The sequence below is a fragment of the Schistocerca serialis genome, chromosome 7 (assembly GCF_023864345.2).
Source record: "Schistocerca serialis cubense isolate TAMUIC-IGC-003099 chromosome 7, iqSchSeri2.2, whole genome shotgun sequence".
In the NCBI taxonomy this organism is placed as follows: Eukaryota; Metazoa; Arthropoda; class Insecta; order Orthoptera; family Acrididae; genus Schistocerca; species Schistocerca serialis.
This window is the reverse complement of record NC_064644.1, coordinates 217,903,057-217,920,155: the sequence shown is the minus strand read 5'-3', so window position 1 is coordinate 217,920,155 and position 17,099 is coordinate 217,903,057. Positions and strand designations below refer to the sequence as shown.

At 40.5% G+C, this 17,099-nt stretch overlaps 1 protein-coding gene across 1 annotated transcript in view; it reads right to left on the bottom strand.

Moving 5' to 3' along the window:
• Positions 1-2,023: 2,023 nt before the first annotated feature.
• The window catches only part of LOC126412987 (myrosinase 1-like), an 80,371-nt gene continuing 65,295 nt past the window's right edge, over positions 2,024-17,099 (bottom strand). The window contains exons 10-12 of the mRNA XM_050082878.1: positions 13,281-13,415; positions 13,072-13,178; positions 2,024-2,144 (exon numbers count right to left, since the gene is read on the bottom strand). Coding sequence (XP_049938835.1) covers positions 2,024-2,144; positions 13,072-13,178; positions 13,281-13,415 — 363 coding nt within the window. The remainder of the gene's footprint in view (positions 2,145-13,071; positions 13,179-13,280; positions 13,416-17,099) is intronic.

The following is a 17,099-nucleotide window of genomic DNA, read 5'->3' as shown; positions in this document are numbered from 1 at the left end:
TCAAAATGTCTTCATCATTCTAACCAAAAATATTGTTAGAAATAAGCTGCCTCCAACTGTCTTCTTGACTCATTTGTTCGTGATTTAATAAAAAGCCTGCAAAGCAGTAAGCCTTTTTCATAATTTTAAAAATAAAAGTGCTTAAAGAAAGTTGTTTTTTACTCTAAAATTCAGTTAGACGCCAATGCTGATGATGGTCGGTGCAGATGGAGCAGCTCAGACGTGTGGGAGTTGGGGGGTCGGTGTACTAGCGAATATTTGATTACACCCTTGTGCAGTGCTGTTCGAGCAGAGTAACTGTTCACGTCACAAGCCCAGACCCACACAGTACTATGATGAATATGATAGTGAACAGATGCTGATATGTTATCCCAAGATTCTCCTGATCTGCACCCGTCGGAACGCATATGGGATGTGTCGGGCGCCAGCTCCACGCACACAATCTAACGACCCGTAATTCACAGGGAGGACCCTAGAAATCTGGTGTCACAGACTTCCGGAAAGCTGTCGAGAACATTCCCAATATATACCATGCAGAATCGCTCCTCTGTTTCGTTCCAAAACTGGATAAACTCGTGATTAAGGAGGTATTCACAATGGTTTGGCTGATCTACTTATAATCGATTTTAAGCTGTTATGTTTTCGCTGCCGTTTATAACTTTGGAGTAATCTGATGCGATTCTAAATCGCGTTTAAAAATTATCATTTTTCATTTTTCGTGTTTTGTAGTGCTCTACATTAGAATTTGACGTTATCATAAAAATTTAAGCTATATCAAAATTTACACAATTACAGATAGGTAGGCGAACTGAACAGTTCCCTTTGTATACAATACTTCCGTATTTTCGCAAATAAATTGTTTCATTTTGATTTTATCTTGGTACGTTTGGAATTTCAAAAAATATTGGATGATGAGAGTTTCCCAAACAGAGCAAGCCAATAGCGGTTTGTTCACCTCTGGCCCTTATGCAAGCAGTTTTTCGGCTTAGCAATGATTGTCTCAACCGAGAGATATCAGCCTGAGGGATACCGTGGAAAGTCCTGTTCAAATGGCCTGTTAGATCGTCAAAATCCCGAGCTGGTTGGAGGGCCCTGCACATAATACGCCGAACGTTCTCAATTTCTTTATCTTGATGTAATATAATCCCAGGATGGCTTGCCATGCACGGCCACGAAACGTGGCCCATAATATCATCTGAACACCGCTGTTCTGTAAGGGCGCCGAAAAGATCACAACCGAAGAGGTTCTTCTACGAAAAGAAATGGCATATCAGACCATCACTCGTGCCCGTCTGTCCGTATGACGGGCGACAATCAGTCTGGTATCCCACTGCCGTCCGGTGCATCGCTACACATTTCTTCGGCCTGGATTCTCATTGACTGGAGTAAAATTGTTTTCAGCGATGAACCCCTCCTCGAACTGCACCCCGGCGACAAGAGAAGACGTGTCTGGAGACGCCACAGACATTTTTTTGTCTGCACATGTACACCACATTCACAGATTTCTGTCCCATTTCAACAATTCTTTCGTGGTGCTTTTGTTTTTATTTTTTTATTCCTCTGGCTTAGAATGTATTTCTGAAGTCATGTAAACAAATATACGGAGCATCTCCAATGTCAGTCTTTCTGAGGTACTTACTGGTATTGCCTAAGATTATGTATACAGTTTCAGTTTACTGCATTTTTTTCACCTATTACACAGTAACGTGATACTAGTCTAATTATTTTAAATAAATTTTGTAACACAAAGGTTTGCTGTACAGAGGAGCGACTGTCTATCAAGAAATTCATAAAAAAACTAGGTGAAAGTCCTGTGGTTATAAAAATTCGAATGGTTATAAAACTTCAAACAGATAAACAAATAATTACTGTCTAGTACAGAGCAATCGTTTAAACAACTACTTTAACAATTCTTGAAAGAAGGGTTATTTGTATCATCAGTAATGAATAATGTTTATTTCCAATAGTCAAACATAACGGTAGATGGAACGTTAATGCAGCTGTAGGCGACGTATCTTTAGCATCAGCTCAGTTCAGGCACCTGTTTGCTAAGAAAGATATCCGCCATGAATGTCGCCGAATCCTTCGGAGTTCTCGTTCGGTTTGGACTGTTGAAGTCCACCTCGTACAATCCGAATTTCTTCCTGCACAAAAAAGGAAAACTACATTATGCATTCTTAGTAATATCAAATATTTAAGCGCAGCTACTGTAAATAAAGAGCGGCATATACTAACTGCTACCCTCAAGATATTAAAATCTTTGGAATCCTATTGATATTAGCTAATACATACTACTGACACATACGTTGCGAAAATCAACGGTTACTGTATGTTATAAGTGTTTTCAGGGTAATTAATGGCCGGTTTCAATGTTGATATATGCAATATACTGACGAATGGGGAAGCGAAAGGTATTCTTTGAAGGGCTCCATGTAGACAGAGCAACAAATGTCGAAAGATACATGCTAATCTCAATTGCAGACATGTACGTGGAAGCATACGCAGTCTTCTCCCACACCAATCATGAAAGCACAGAACATCGGGGCCTCGGAACTCGAAATAAGGATAAAATCTCTTTTCCTGACTGAAAAGAGATATTATATCAACAATTTGTGACTTCCTCTTATGTTGATACATGCTGTACAACTATGTAAATCAAGTGTCATATCTGTCTGTGGAGTAGGTTCTGAATATATGATTTGTTAAGCTACTACATTAGTATTGTATAAGTTTAATTCGCGTGGATGAATTGCTATAGCGTGCAGCATAAATCAATAAGTGGTATCGCCCGAAGAGTGGTGTCACATAGTAAATATAACTGTGGTGTTGTTCTTCAGAGGAAGGAATTCCTGAGAATGTACGCTTGGAGCACAGTGAAACATGGCCTGTGGGAAAACCGAAACAGAACGGAATCGAAGCATTTTAGATGTGGTGCTACAAAAGAATGTTGAATGTTAGTTAGATTGATAAGGTATGGAATGAGGAGGTTCTGCGCAGTATCGGAGAGAAAAGGAATATGTGTAAACACTGACAAGGAGGTGGAAAAGGATGATAGAACGTCTCTTAAGACATCAGAAAATGACTTCCGCGGTACCAGACAGAGCTATAGAAGGCAAAAACTGTAATTGAAGACAGAAATTGGAATACATCCAGCAAACAATTGAGGACGTAGGTTGCTAGTGCTACTCGGAGATGAAGAGGCTGGAACGGGAGAGGAATTCGTAGTGGGCCGCATCGGTCCAATCAGGAGACTGACGACTCAGAAACAAAACAAAACAAAAAAAAATGTTCTTCCGGATGTATCCGAAAGAACAGACACCAAAAATATATAACTGAGGTGATGACAGCCAGTGAACTCCTCAGAGCAGATGCATACCAGGCTCGAACTCTTACGGGAAGAGGGGGAGGAGTGCCCTGTAATGAGGACAATGCACAACGGGCACCCATTAGTTCTGTATGGAACGGTTGAGAATTCGTTCAAAAATGGCTCTGAGCGCTATGGGACTTAACATCTGTGGTCATCAGTCCCCGATAACTTAGAACTACTTAAACCTAACTAGACTAAGCACATCACACACATCCATGCCCGAGGTACGATTCGAACCTGCGACCGTAGCGATCGCGTGGTTCCAGACTGAAGCGCCTAGAACCGCTCGGCCACTGCGGCCGGCTGAGAATTCCTGCTTGAGAGGAGATGTGCTAGGGGAGTCCACGCAGTTGCAATAACCACTGTGTCCGGATGACGCAGCTATCAGCGCATCTGCAAAGTAAAAAGAAGAATCGAGTTCGAATCCCGGTCCAGCACAAATTTGCTACTTTCCCAATTGATTTAAATCAATGCCCGCTTTCAGACAATCTCTGTAATTCTGTTGTGTCCCCTAGTAACGTTGGTATCTCGTTATGGAACCAGAAGCTCAGGACGCTCGCTACGAGACCCGGTCACAAGAGGTTCCGTATGCAGCCGCTGCTGGATGTCTAGTTACGTCAGAGCGCAGCGCCTCTCGTACTGCTCTTTGATAACCGAGTCTGATAGCAGGATCATCGTAGTTGAGATTCATTAGTTAGAACTCTGTATCAAATCTATAGTTAAACGTGTAGTGATGTTTAACTGTAATTCAGTATTATCCAAAGTAATGAAGTTATCATTCTGTTCTGGGACAGTACTAAATATACATGATGAATCAAAAAAGTCATCAAAGTTGGCAAGTCTAGATTTCTGAAACTAATAAACATATACAGTGAATGTTGTTTTTTGATGAATGGGAAAGTTAAAAAGTTTTTTTCATAACTTTTCGTAGGTGTTCAATACGCCCTCTTGAGATGCACTGCATATGTCAATGAGGTATTCAAATTGTTCCCACACTGCAGCGAGCATGCCTTGCGTTACGGCTTCCACAGCTCCTGCTCATTAATTTGTGTCTCAGTTCATTCATTGTTATTGGTAATGGAGGCACATAAACAGAGTCTTTTATAAATCCCCACGAGGTATAATCACATATAGTCAGGTCCAGTGACCTTGGGGGCCAGTAATGTAAGATCGTTGTGACCAATCCATCGTTCGGTTATCCTTTGATTTAAAAATTCCCGCACTTTCAGATGCCAGTGTGGTGGTGCCATATCCTATTAGTAAATAAAGTCGTTCGAATCAATTCCGACTGTGGGAAAAGAAAGCTCTCAAGAATATCGAGGTATGTGTTTTCTGTAACACTGTCCTCAGCAAAGAAAAATAGACTATACACCTTTTCCGGTGAAAATGCACAAAACACATTGAATTTTGGACAGTCCCTCTCATGTTGTACAACTTCATGTGGTGGTTCCGTACCCCTTATTCTCACATTATGACGGTTTACCTTTCCATTGAAAAGGAATGTTGCCTCATCACTAAACTCCAAGCATGGAAAAAAAACTGAATCCTCCATCTTGCCAAGAAGGAAATTACAGAATTCCACACATTGTTGTTTGTCACCTTCACGAGGAGCTTGCAGCAGCTGAATTTTGTATGGTTTCATGTGTAAACGTCGACGCAACACACGCCGGACGGACATCGGGGACGTGTTGAGCTGTCGATCTGCACGGCGAACGGATTTCTACTTTTTCTGTTGTCTCGACACCCTTTTTACTACAACTGAAGTGGGTGCACACTGATGCTACCTAGCGGGAACCATGTAAAACTCGAGAGTTTGACCTTTCCAACAGTACGTTGTTCACGCGCACATTTCAAATAACATAGTAGTTATGATTCTTTTAAACCGGATGACTCTTTTTGATACGCCCTGGATATTGTCATTCATGTAGACATGGATTAATCCAAAGTGAGCAGTCCACATCAAAGAATTTCACTAAACTGAAATAATATTCTTTATGTGTGTTACAGTAACCTCCGACAGAAGTAAAACTACTGACCCGTCATTACCATGACCATGACCATGATATCACAGGTACCTGAATCAAAAGTGCCAGTATTTCTCATGATGCTACAACTACAACAGACGTAGAGACTGCCTGAAATATGGTACATGACAGTCGGTGATTACCGATATATACCGTATCCGATGCCTAAAGAAAGAGTACGGTGTAAGTAACTGATTTAAATCGAAGTCTCATCCATTTCCGAAACTTTCAAGATATAGTCTAGTAGAATTTGTCTGCCGGTTTGCTATTGTGGGCAAGCCTGCTGGTCACCACTTCATGAGAAAAAATGATGCAGATGGTGTAAGCCGGTGGCGGAATATGTTTAATCTGAAAGATGATTATAGCAGGCTATTTTTGGGTTTAAAAAATTTTAACTACGTTTGTTATGCACGGAGATCTTTTTTGTGAGGGCTGTGCCGCGAACTACCTTCATTTCAACTGCGCTCGGTAGCAATGAGAATAAGCCCTTTGCCTAACATCCAGAGAATGAAAGCGATACATTATTTTACTGAAAGCATAGACAGAAATAAAGACGAGGATAATAACGTGTGTACGTGGTGTAATTGTGGATCTTCTGTACAGCAACAGTTAATTAACTACCGACCTAAGCCTACGGTACAGTAAAAGAATACAATTCACCTCGTATGCTTTTACATGCCGCCTTGTACCTCCACTGACATCTACTGCTTCTATCGCTATTGGTGCCACCACTCTAGAACCACTAGAAACTTCATCTGCAACCTACCTTATGTTATCCGATGGAGCGAACTTTGACTACCACTGTCAATTCCACCCTTGCCCTCCACCTTCTCCCTCCCTAGAGCATGGGGAGAGCGACTGCTGGTATGTCTCCAAATGGGTTCGAATCTCTCCAAACTTTTCATTCATGGTATTTTCATTTGAGTTGTCCGACCGTATGTTCCTTCTACAATTTAGCCAGCCCTCCATTGCCTTGTAATAGCCAGTCATTGAAGCTATTCATACGATAGTCATAGGACAGGTAGCTACTCTTCTTTCTTTTCTTTTTGTCCTGTAGCCCATATCTGTCTTTCCCAGGATCATGGTTGCTTCTACAGCTCTGCATTTTTGTTGTAGAATTTGCTGCTTTAGCATTCTGCACATCCATTCGATCTCATCTTTTGGACGCCAGTATTCATTTTTATCATTTTGGAATTTTGAGATCAGTTCCGTTGCTTTCAGTGAGTAATAATGAATTAAGTATGGGTCCCCTAATCCTAAAACATAATTCACCACAGTTGTTGCATCCTAGATGGGTTTTTCCTTTTATTTTTTCTGAAATATATAAGGTTTATATTTATGTTAGTAAATATGTAACATCGAATTTTTTATCCTTAAATTACATATGTACTTTACCTTCTACTTTACACTGTGTGTGTTCTGTGGCTGCCACCCTAAATAAACCACAGGACTAAATTAGCACCCATGTCATGTGCAAACATTAGGGATGTCAGGATATCGTCTGCATCGAATTTTTATGTATGATCCAACATTCAAACTACACATTCCTTTAAAAATCGTGGTATATACCACTCTTTCTCCTTAATATTGCTGTAAGAGGCTTATCGTGATCAGTGGCTGGGTTTTATTTGCGTGTTGCCCGTGTTTTGATGTTTGTGTGTATTTATTGGGACCTGTGGGCGTCAGCGAAAATTTTGTGAAGCTTCGGTATGGGCAAGCATTCGGCGTGTTTTATTAGTCATTCGCCATATTTCGTATTTTAACAGTGTTTACTCAGCGTTGTTTCCGGCTCGTTTGTGAATACTGGGTTTCACGATAATGCTGTGACTTTGACACACGTTTCACTGCACCAAACTTGCATTCTTGACGATCTTCCGGGTGTCGTTTGTTTACTGTTTTCTTTTGGTTCGACGCCACGAACTTGATAATGTTCCGTTTGTTTTCATTCTCTCTCTCTCTCTGTCTATCAGTCTCTTTCTGTGTGTGTGTGTGTGTGTGTGTGTGTGTGTGTGTGTTTTACTGTTCGCTTAGAGTGAGTAGCGAAACATGTTTGGGTACAAAAGCAAAACGATAGCAGCGTGCTTGTAAAAGGATAGACCGATACTTCATTTATTCGTTTGCCTTTTTGCCTGCTTATTTGCTGCATTTGTATACTTCGTCCTTTCGTCGATGAAATGCAGTATCTCCTCTGTTATAGAGGGATATATACTGGGCTTTATTTATTTGTCTATTTGACTGCTGGCTTCACAATTTCATCTTTCTGCCTAATGCTCTGTTTGAAATTCACAACAACCATTATCTCTTTTAATTTACCCAAGTCTCATCTCCTCAATTCCGTAACTTCATACAGTTTCTTCAATTTGGCTTTGTAGTTAATTATGGTCAAAATCCACTTCTGCCCTACAATCGTTTGGCAGTTTCGGAATCGCTGTCTTACCACATTTCATCTGTCTCAAACCTTCGAGTATTTCCACACCTCTTCCGTGTCTTCCAAGTGTACAACATCCATCCATAATTCTTAAACCAAGTATCTCCAATGATTAAGCAGTGGTTCCTGCAAAATTCTTCCAGGCGGTTTTCCCTTTTACTCCTTACCAGAGTCAGTGTATTTTTTCCCATTACCAAATTCCAATGCCCCATGACAATTGAATCTTCGTCTCCACTAACTGAATAAGTTCTCTCACCTCATTATATTTTCTTTTGATTTCTTTAGCGGTGTGGAAGCTAGTACGCACATATGCTTGTACTACTGCGGTAGATATTGTCTTCACGTCGATGTGGACTGCGATAGTGGGTTCACTATACAGCTCATCCTAGTAAACGCGTTTCTTATTTTCTTATTCATTGTTAGACCTTATTATTCTTAATTGTATTTGTGTTGATAAGCCTATACTCGTCTGACGTTATGTCCGGTTCTTTATGCTACCGCACTTCACTAATTCCCACTCCACAGAACTATATCACATCCATTTCTCTTTCCGTATAGACCTAGATTTCTTTTTGTATAAAGTGCCAATGTTCTCGCGACCAGTCTCCTCAGCCCTCCACCCTGTCCGTTCTCCGGTATTACGAATGAGGGATTTTTTATCTCGCTAATATTTAACACAATACGGCGACGTCATCATCGAAAAATACAGTAAAGCTACATGACCTCGGGAAATATAATGGCGTTCGTTTCCCCTCATATTCAGTCCACAACAGTACCGACATAGCAAAGCCGAGCTACAACGCCAGATTGGTCCATCATCCAGGCTGTGCCTCTAACGTCAGTTTATTCCTCAATACAACATCTACAACCCCTTAAAATTTACCTATTTCATTTTGTTACACCCTGTAATAAAGTGATTGACTGCATAAACCATTTGCGGAATAATGCGAAGGGACTGGAGAATTTTTCATATTGCTGAAGACCTAAAAGCATCCTTGTTTAACACCAAAATGCACTACCAGATCCTTACAATGTTTGTACAAACAGTTTCTGAAGGAGGACAGCGTGCAGTTAAAATTGTGATTATGTTACGTGGGAATCGCAAAGAAAATCAGAGTCCTCGCATCACCTAGTAGTTATTTGTCGAAGTTTCGAAGACGCCACTGTGTTTTTCCATGATAACAAAAGGAATCAGAGTGATGTTCTTCAAATTTATCTAAGCTAGAGGCTAGCACGACTCCAAATATTTGTCGTAGTGTATCTCTGCGATACTGGTTTTCAACCTTTAACTGCGTCCTTTCGCTGTGAGAGGTTTCTGCTTGCTTGACAGAGTCGACGGAAATCGACGTGCAGTTCATAACAGGAAAGTTTATGCTGGAAGTATAAGCCTAGGACCCTTGCAGAAACGAAATACAAAACTTATTGAGAAGTAAAAAGAATGAGCATGAACTCACATTGATTGGTCTTTGAATGTAACCACTACTAACTCAAATGTTCATTTCGGCTTTTCACCGTATCTTAACCTTATTTCTATCTCAAAGTAGTAGTTTTGACAAGTACACACTCTTTTAGGATTTGTCTGTATTCATCTTTCAGCTATCGTAAGCACTTCCTTGCGGAATGCGAAGATACGTCTGACTGTAAAATATAAACTTAGGTTGTGCGAAATGTCACACATATTAAAGTACTATGGGCTCTCATGCCGTGGTTAAGGGACTTTCATGGATCAGCGTTTCATCCCCCTCTGCAGGTGACCGAGCGGTTCTAGGCACTACAGTCTAGAACCGCACGACCGCTACGGGCGCAGATTCGAATCCTGCCTCGGGCATGGATGTTTGTGATGTCGTTAGGTTAGTTAGTTTTAAGTAGTTCTAAGTTATAGCGGACTGATGACCTCAGCAGTTAAGTCCCATAGTACTCAGAGCCATTTTGAGCCCCTCTGCAGACATCTTCCAGGGAGGGGCACAGGGCACGCGGGGCGGGTTGTTGATTCCATCAATGTGCTGCCCACACTCTACCTCGCTACTGACGGCAGTAAAACTTCTGTGCTCCCACGCAAAGGTGTGACGTTATATGTTTTGAGAACTTTGCGCTTTGGGTGTTGCCGGTTGCTACGGTGGAATAGTGGTTCACAGCTTTTAGGAACGAAATTCAGATACCATTACGTGTTACGCCATTGTCCTTCTTGTTAAAATTATCAGCTTGTTTAAGTATGTCTTTAGCTTCTCTGTCAGAATATCGTAGAAAAGCGACTGAACGGACAACTGCAGAAGGAGAGAAACAGATCGGTTCACTGCTGTGGAATATGATTTGCAAGCAGGTAGTACGAGACTGTGTAAAGGCTCCAGGGGCAGCAAAAACACGCTAATAGTTTGATCTGAAGGAAAAGGGCATAACATGGCAGCGTAGTGCGCTGCGCCTAGTAATTAATTCGACCACGATGCAATATCTCGGAATGTTTGAGTAAGTATAAGTTATAGGTCTGTACTAAACGGTTCATTCATTGTCATCGAGATGATTGAGCAAATTGAAACCTTACGAATCGTAAGGTCACAGAGCAAGGTTGGAAGATGGTCGCACACAATTATGCCACGGTAGGTTGTTCAATGGTGGTAGAAGTAGAAACGATTTCTTTTTTGAGGATAGGGAAACGATTTTTTCAGATTTTACACAGTTACAAATTGAAGCAGAACTTTGTTCGTGGAAGAAAAAGAATAATAAATGGTATCCCATTGATCGATAGGAAACGTTGATAGATAATGCAGCCACCAAATAGGGAATGCTTTTCTTTCTCCGCATACGATGAAACCTTTGCTGACTCCACCTAATGGTGGTGGTGAAAATTTTTCTACCACCCGAAATCGAACCGACTAATTGCTAGCATAAAACCAGTGCACAGTAAGAGGGCGTGTTGGAAAGTAATGCCAACAAACACTTGTATATGAAAACTCTCAAGGCATTGTCAACAAGAATAATTTTATTAACATTCTTCATGTCAACATATTTGCAATCCTCTTCCCCTAGGGGACTACAGTTTGTAGCCTGTAAAATGTCGACGTGCATCGTAACTAGGCTGGTGAGTGAGGAACAGCGCACTATAAGCGAGTTTCGAATTCAAAAATTCCGTCCACACACAGAGCACCCTCTTTTTCAGCATGAAAATGTCATATCACACGTAAGCGCAGCGACATCTGCAACAATTCGACCGCATGGGTTCACTGACGCCGATCACCCTCCACAGAGTAGTTACTTGGACCCATCCGATTATCATCTGTTTCCAGAACTTAAAGAGTCTATTCGAGGGCTTCGCTTTGATAATGATGAAGCACAGGTGAAGTTGTGGCTGCGTCTACGAAGTCAAACAGGCTGTACTGACAGGGCATCAACAAACCGGTCTCTTGCTGGGAGATACCACTTTGCCGCCTGGGTGAATATGCCGAAAACAGAAATTCAGGTTTCGGATGTTAATGACGTTTGCTTTACTTAAACATGTTTAACATAGTTCACTTAAAATTTTGGGAAGCATTACCAGTCAACACACCATCGTAGCATCGGCTACGTAGCTGAATGAAATAATTGCAAACTTAAGATTGAGTTGTGATACTTGTGCTTTCAGTCTACTTGAATTCTGCTATGACTACATCGAGCTTCACGTTACGTAATTAGGTGAACCTTCCAGTGAGAAACTCTGCTGAGTATAATTTACCTTCGATAAGTTTTTCGCAATTTCATATTGAACAGTGCAGATGCTCCACAGGTCTGCAGAGTATAGTTCCACACTTTCTCTTTAGTGCTCTCAAAACAGTCGTTTAGAAGCGTATGTTCATATAAATACCAAGGAACTAGATTCATAGACCATTTTTTGAAATGAATTAACCCGGCAACATCCCATTAAGCGAAACGTAAGCTCGCCGGATAAAAAATTTGTCAACCCGATGCTCACGCACAAATTGATCATCAAGACCTTACATACAGGACAGCGACAGTGACACGAGCTCAATCGCTGGTGCACTGAAAACACGTGAGCATAAGGAAGTAGCGGTTATTGTAAAGACATAATAAGACTAGTAGAAATGGAACTCGTGTTTGGCCTTGCCCATTGCCAAAGGGGGTGTGAAGTTGCTGGATTTCTTGGTGTTTCGCGGCAGACTGTTCTACGTGTGTACGTGCTGTGCTGTGGCCGACGTGGCAACGAAACACGACGTCAGATTCGTTTCACGGCTTGTGAATCAAAATTGCTTCCAAAGCCGACAGGAACAGCTGCAGGTAGTGAATGAAGGTCCATCCCTACCTGTTAGCGTTAGAATTGTATGCAATGAACATTTGGAGTCGCTCACCTGGTCAGACGCCATTACTCAGAAAGGCAGGTAACTACGCCAACAGCTAAGTTCAACGGATTGGCAAAGCATGTGTCTGGGTTCCTCAACACTCCCCCACTACATTTCATCTCAACTGAAATAGAAACTCACGTGATTTGAACTCCACAGAAAATATGTGGCCCAAGTTGGAACAGCGGGTAAAATCTTGACGTCTGAACCGCCGCAATTTGGTGGCACTGCGTGATTTATTCGACTTTGATGCGACGTACCTGCACGACATTGTGGATTCACTTCCAAAGCAAATCTAGGTGTTAAATTCCAGGAGCGTAACTTCACGCTTTTAAATGATTACCAATTTTTGTCCGGTGAGCTTACTTTACTGTAAATAGCACTTTGGAACGCTTATTCGCTGCTTAATAAAAAATATCCCTTACTTCAGAAATCAACCGTAAACACAGTTTTGGAAGAGATTAACTCTTTCTTTTTCCAAGCATTAATCCCGACTTGTGGGGTCTGCTGTTATGGTTAACCGGATTTTGCGTGTACCCAACAGTCTGCGTCTAGTGTAATCCATGGAAGGGTACGAACGTGTTTAAAAAGTCTGCGAGTCGTGTAACTGAGGCGGAACGTGATGACCAGCCCGGTATTCACCTAGTTGAATGTGGAAAACCGCCTAAAAACCACATCCAGGCTGCCTGGCACACCGGCCATCGTCGTTAGTCCGCCGGGCGGATTCAATCCGGTGCCGGCTCGCCTATCCGAGTCCAGGAAGCAGGGCGTTAGCGCTCTCGGCTACGCTGGCCGGTTTCTGAAGAGATTAAGTGATATGTATAATTGCGTTGCTCATGAAAGAAAGTGTAATGAGAGTGCAAAACTACCTCACTTCGATTAACGTGGGAATTTAAAAATGTTCCATAATTGAGAATGACTTACGTGAATCCGGATGTCCATTCTAGGTTGTCCATGAGACTCCATGCAGTGTAACCAATTACTGGCACTCCATCAATATTCACGGCTTGCCGGAGAGCTGTTAGATAATCCTGAAATTGATGTTTGGTTTCTTCTTTATACAAGACACGTCAGGAATAGAGTCTAATAAGTGCCAAGAGAATCTTAGCAATAGGACGTTGTGAGGCACTTACCGTGTAATATTGTATCCTATCTGTGTCATTTAGTCCACCGGTGTTTCCGATTCCGTTTTCAGTCACAATAATACGATAGCCGGGATATTCGTTCACAATCCAGTTCAGTAAATTCCGGAAGCCCCAAGAATAAAACTGAAACATATGACAATGTATAATTATGAAATACTAAAAAGGGGAAATTACAAATATTAATTGCTAAACCAAAAATATTGTATTTCATTTTCCTTTCTCGAGGGTTTGCTGTTTATGACATACTTATGATCAAATATTCTTCGTTGAAGCATGTATATTGACCTAGTAAAAAATTAGGTCACTTCAAGAATTCCCGCGCAATATTATTATCTAGATATGAAGCCCACCATTTACAATGTAGGAACAGTTATCAACAGAGAGAAAAGCGATTTAATGGATCACTTTATACGTGGATTGCAACGTACAATAATTGATTGTACAGCTGTGGTAGTGATTTCTTGTTGTAGCGACTGGTGTTGTTGGGTACAGATTAAAAGTACACAGAATACACAAATAGTCAGCCTTACCAACCGTCAAAATTGGTTTTACTCCTCATTTGTAGTAATTTAAATTTGTTAAATTCTTGGACATATGCGCCTCATCACAATACCACAATAATACTTGTTGGCAGTTTGTGTGCAGCAGTGACCATAGTATTTAAAATCACTTTTTAGGAATAACTTCAAGAACGTAGCAGCACCTTCACTCCAAGCAAAAACATTGAATTTTTCGTCGTCAGGACATTTCGATACCTTCTCTTAAGGAAACTATCTCCGACTGAGTGGCCGCGTCTTCATTTAATTTTGCACAATTCAAACTATTTTTCATAATTACTAAGTATAACACTAAAAGAGACTTCGTTTTTAGCGCACACATAATACCCTGAATAGGTGGATAATTTAGAATTTTAATATCTGAATTATATTTTCTTTTGTCGTTCAGAGGTTGATGAATTTCTACGTAACTACGCTGTATTTATCTTGTTGCTAAACAACTATACACGCAACTTATGTTTAATTTAAATGTTCGCTGTCGTTTATAAAATCTTCTTTCATTAATTAACCCAGTGTTCGTGGTTGTTTCTAAACAAACATGAACTCTACGTTTTTAAGCTGCCGTAGTTAGTTCTGGTGTGCACTGCTGCTCTTGTCACAGACGGCTTCATTGGGGGAAGGCAGTTGAGTGGGAAACAGTGATTTGTGACAGATTCACAAGTGAGAATCATCAATAAAAGTAAGTGTTGCAAAGAGCCAGTTGGCTATCTGTACTAAAGTGACGTTTTCATAGGAAGTATAGAAGAGGACAGCACTGCTGTTACGTAGTAGTCACGTGAGAGATGTGGGAGAGCAAATATTAGGAAACAAATAAGGAATGAAGCTTAAGAAAGTGAGTTTTATTCCTATTCCTTTTATTCATCTTTAACTTTTAAATGGACATCATTAGCGATCATGTCACAAAGGTCTTCAAGACAAGGCCATATCTTAGCCAGGTGGAAAAGATTTGGGTTTTCTGGGGAAAGACTTTGGAAAAGAGGATTACTTTGCTACTGTGGGAACAGTAGGAAGCTGGCTACTCTATTAATAGTAATGTGGCATAGATAGTGTTAGCAACAAACCGAACAAATGTAGAAATTAACCTCTTTTGAAGCAAATTTTGGACACGTACTATTATTTCTTTATTACACGAAATACGAACCGACTTCCAAGAGTTTTTACTTGCAACTTGCCACCAAACTACCGATTCTTCTTTGTTTGTTCGTGTGAAATGAAATACGAGCGTTTTTCATCTCCCCTGTCACTCTCAAGTTCTATAAATTATCTTGATGCGTTCTTTTACGTATGTAATGGAATGAAATGCTGAGAGTACTCGTTCTGTAGTTCACAGAACACTTATTGAGTTAATGGTTTTTTCCATAGGAGAATCCTAAGTTCCAGGAAGCAGTCGCATTTGACAGCATCCCGTTTCCTTGGAGAACACCTCTGGCTAACAGTTAGTAATTATGTTTTTCCAGTTTACCACGTGCAATTTTTGCAAAAGAAAAATTTGGCACCCTGTTAGTAACATAACGGTGCGGAACAAAAATTAAATAAAAATAAAGCAGAGTTAAAAATTTATTATGTAATAACTTGAGCAGTGTTCTCAGAAAAAAACTAATAGAGTGATTCCAGCTTTATATTAGGTTATCGTTAATGAGAATCGTATCCTAACTAACATTTGTTTGCAAAATGTGACTTGTCACTGAAGTTGGTCGTAATATACTGTGGAAGTTCGTTTATGTGTCCTGAGAGCAACGAAAATTTCAATATAGACTTCAGCCTTAGTTCTGGCTGGAAAATCTGACTTTTTATTCAAATACATACAGAAAATACCGTTACCCTTAGAAATTTCAGTTCTCTTACAGCAATGAGTTTTATTTAACTAAAACCTCCGTGTAAAACAAGCCTCTGTTATTCTGTAGATACCACAAAAGGAGTAAAGATGATTCTTGAAACCGTACGGCAACTGCCGGTTTCCGCACTTAATACGTAGAGTTATGTCATTCTATTATATTTGTTTTGTGTTATTTATATGACCTTGATTTTGGTTTTTAAATTTTGTGGTCTGATTTCTGCGAGCATGATGAAACAGCTTTTTGTCATGAGCGATTTCTCATCACCCTATTACTTCCCGTCACTAGTTAGGAAAAGAATGATCACACTACTTAATAGCGTTTTTCTCCTTGAGCTGGAAATGGAACTTTCTTACTTCTTTCGTCTCAGAAGTGTGGAAAATACGAATTATTCACCTCAGACTTTGTTTTTATGAATCTTCCAGTAATATTTTGAAAGTTACGTATCTCAAGTCAGTAAAATTCGCAAGTTACATTTTCTGTTTCACAATGTAAGTTAAAAAACAGAATTCATATTAAATTTGATCTATACGAGCTATTAAGTGCGGAGCGTGTGCATTACAGGTGAGTAGCTTTTCGAGGCTTAGCACTTTCGCGATCCAACTCCCAGATGTAGTCTCCCATCATGTTTTCGTCATTCTGTCCTTGATATATATATGTTCAAAATTCAGTATATCTTGTGGTTAGTAATCCCCTTACTCTTCCGTGTACGCTCCCATGTTGTCTTTGAATTTGTCTAAACGAGCGCCAAGAATATACCGCCCTTCCACGAAGTTCCGAGTCTGGTTTTATTCCTGGCAGCTTGAACTAACAATTGTAAACAACAGACGTGCATTCGAAGAGTCGGCTGTCAGCCGGCAGAGTCAAGTAGGGAACATATGGCGATTTGTTACAAATCGCAGTGGAGCGACATCACTAAATTAAGTGTCTGCAACCACCTCCAGAAAGTTTTGAAGAGGGTAAAAGTATGTGCAAAGATAGTCCTGCACACCTTTACTTCCGTAAACATAGATATATAGATAAAATAAAAGTAATACAGTTAGGGAACCGTCAGTTGAAACATAAAGATGAACAAAAAGTTAATCTTTGTTACATAGTGCTACATAACACTGCCACAGTAATAAACCATTCTTCTCAAACCTTTGTTAGTAAGTCGACCATATGCCTCAACGGAATGATAAGGCAATCTTTTTGATCGATTTAGCCGATTTCTTCACGAAAAATTAACGAACATTATGATGTGGTTCTTCAGTTTCTCCAGGCGTATTTTATGACGAAATAAATCTCGGGTGAACAGCCTGGTATGAGTGTGCATAGGACACAATATTTCGGCAATCGACCACTTTGTAATCATCAGGTGCGCTGATGTACTGAGCAGCGGTGGGCTGGTGCAAGGTATGTATAGGACAATCCCC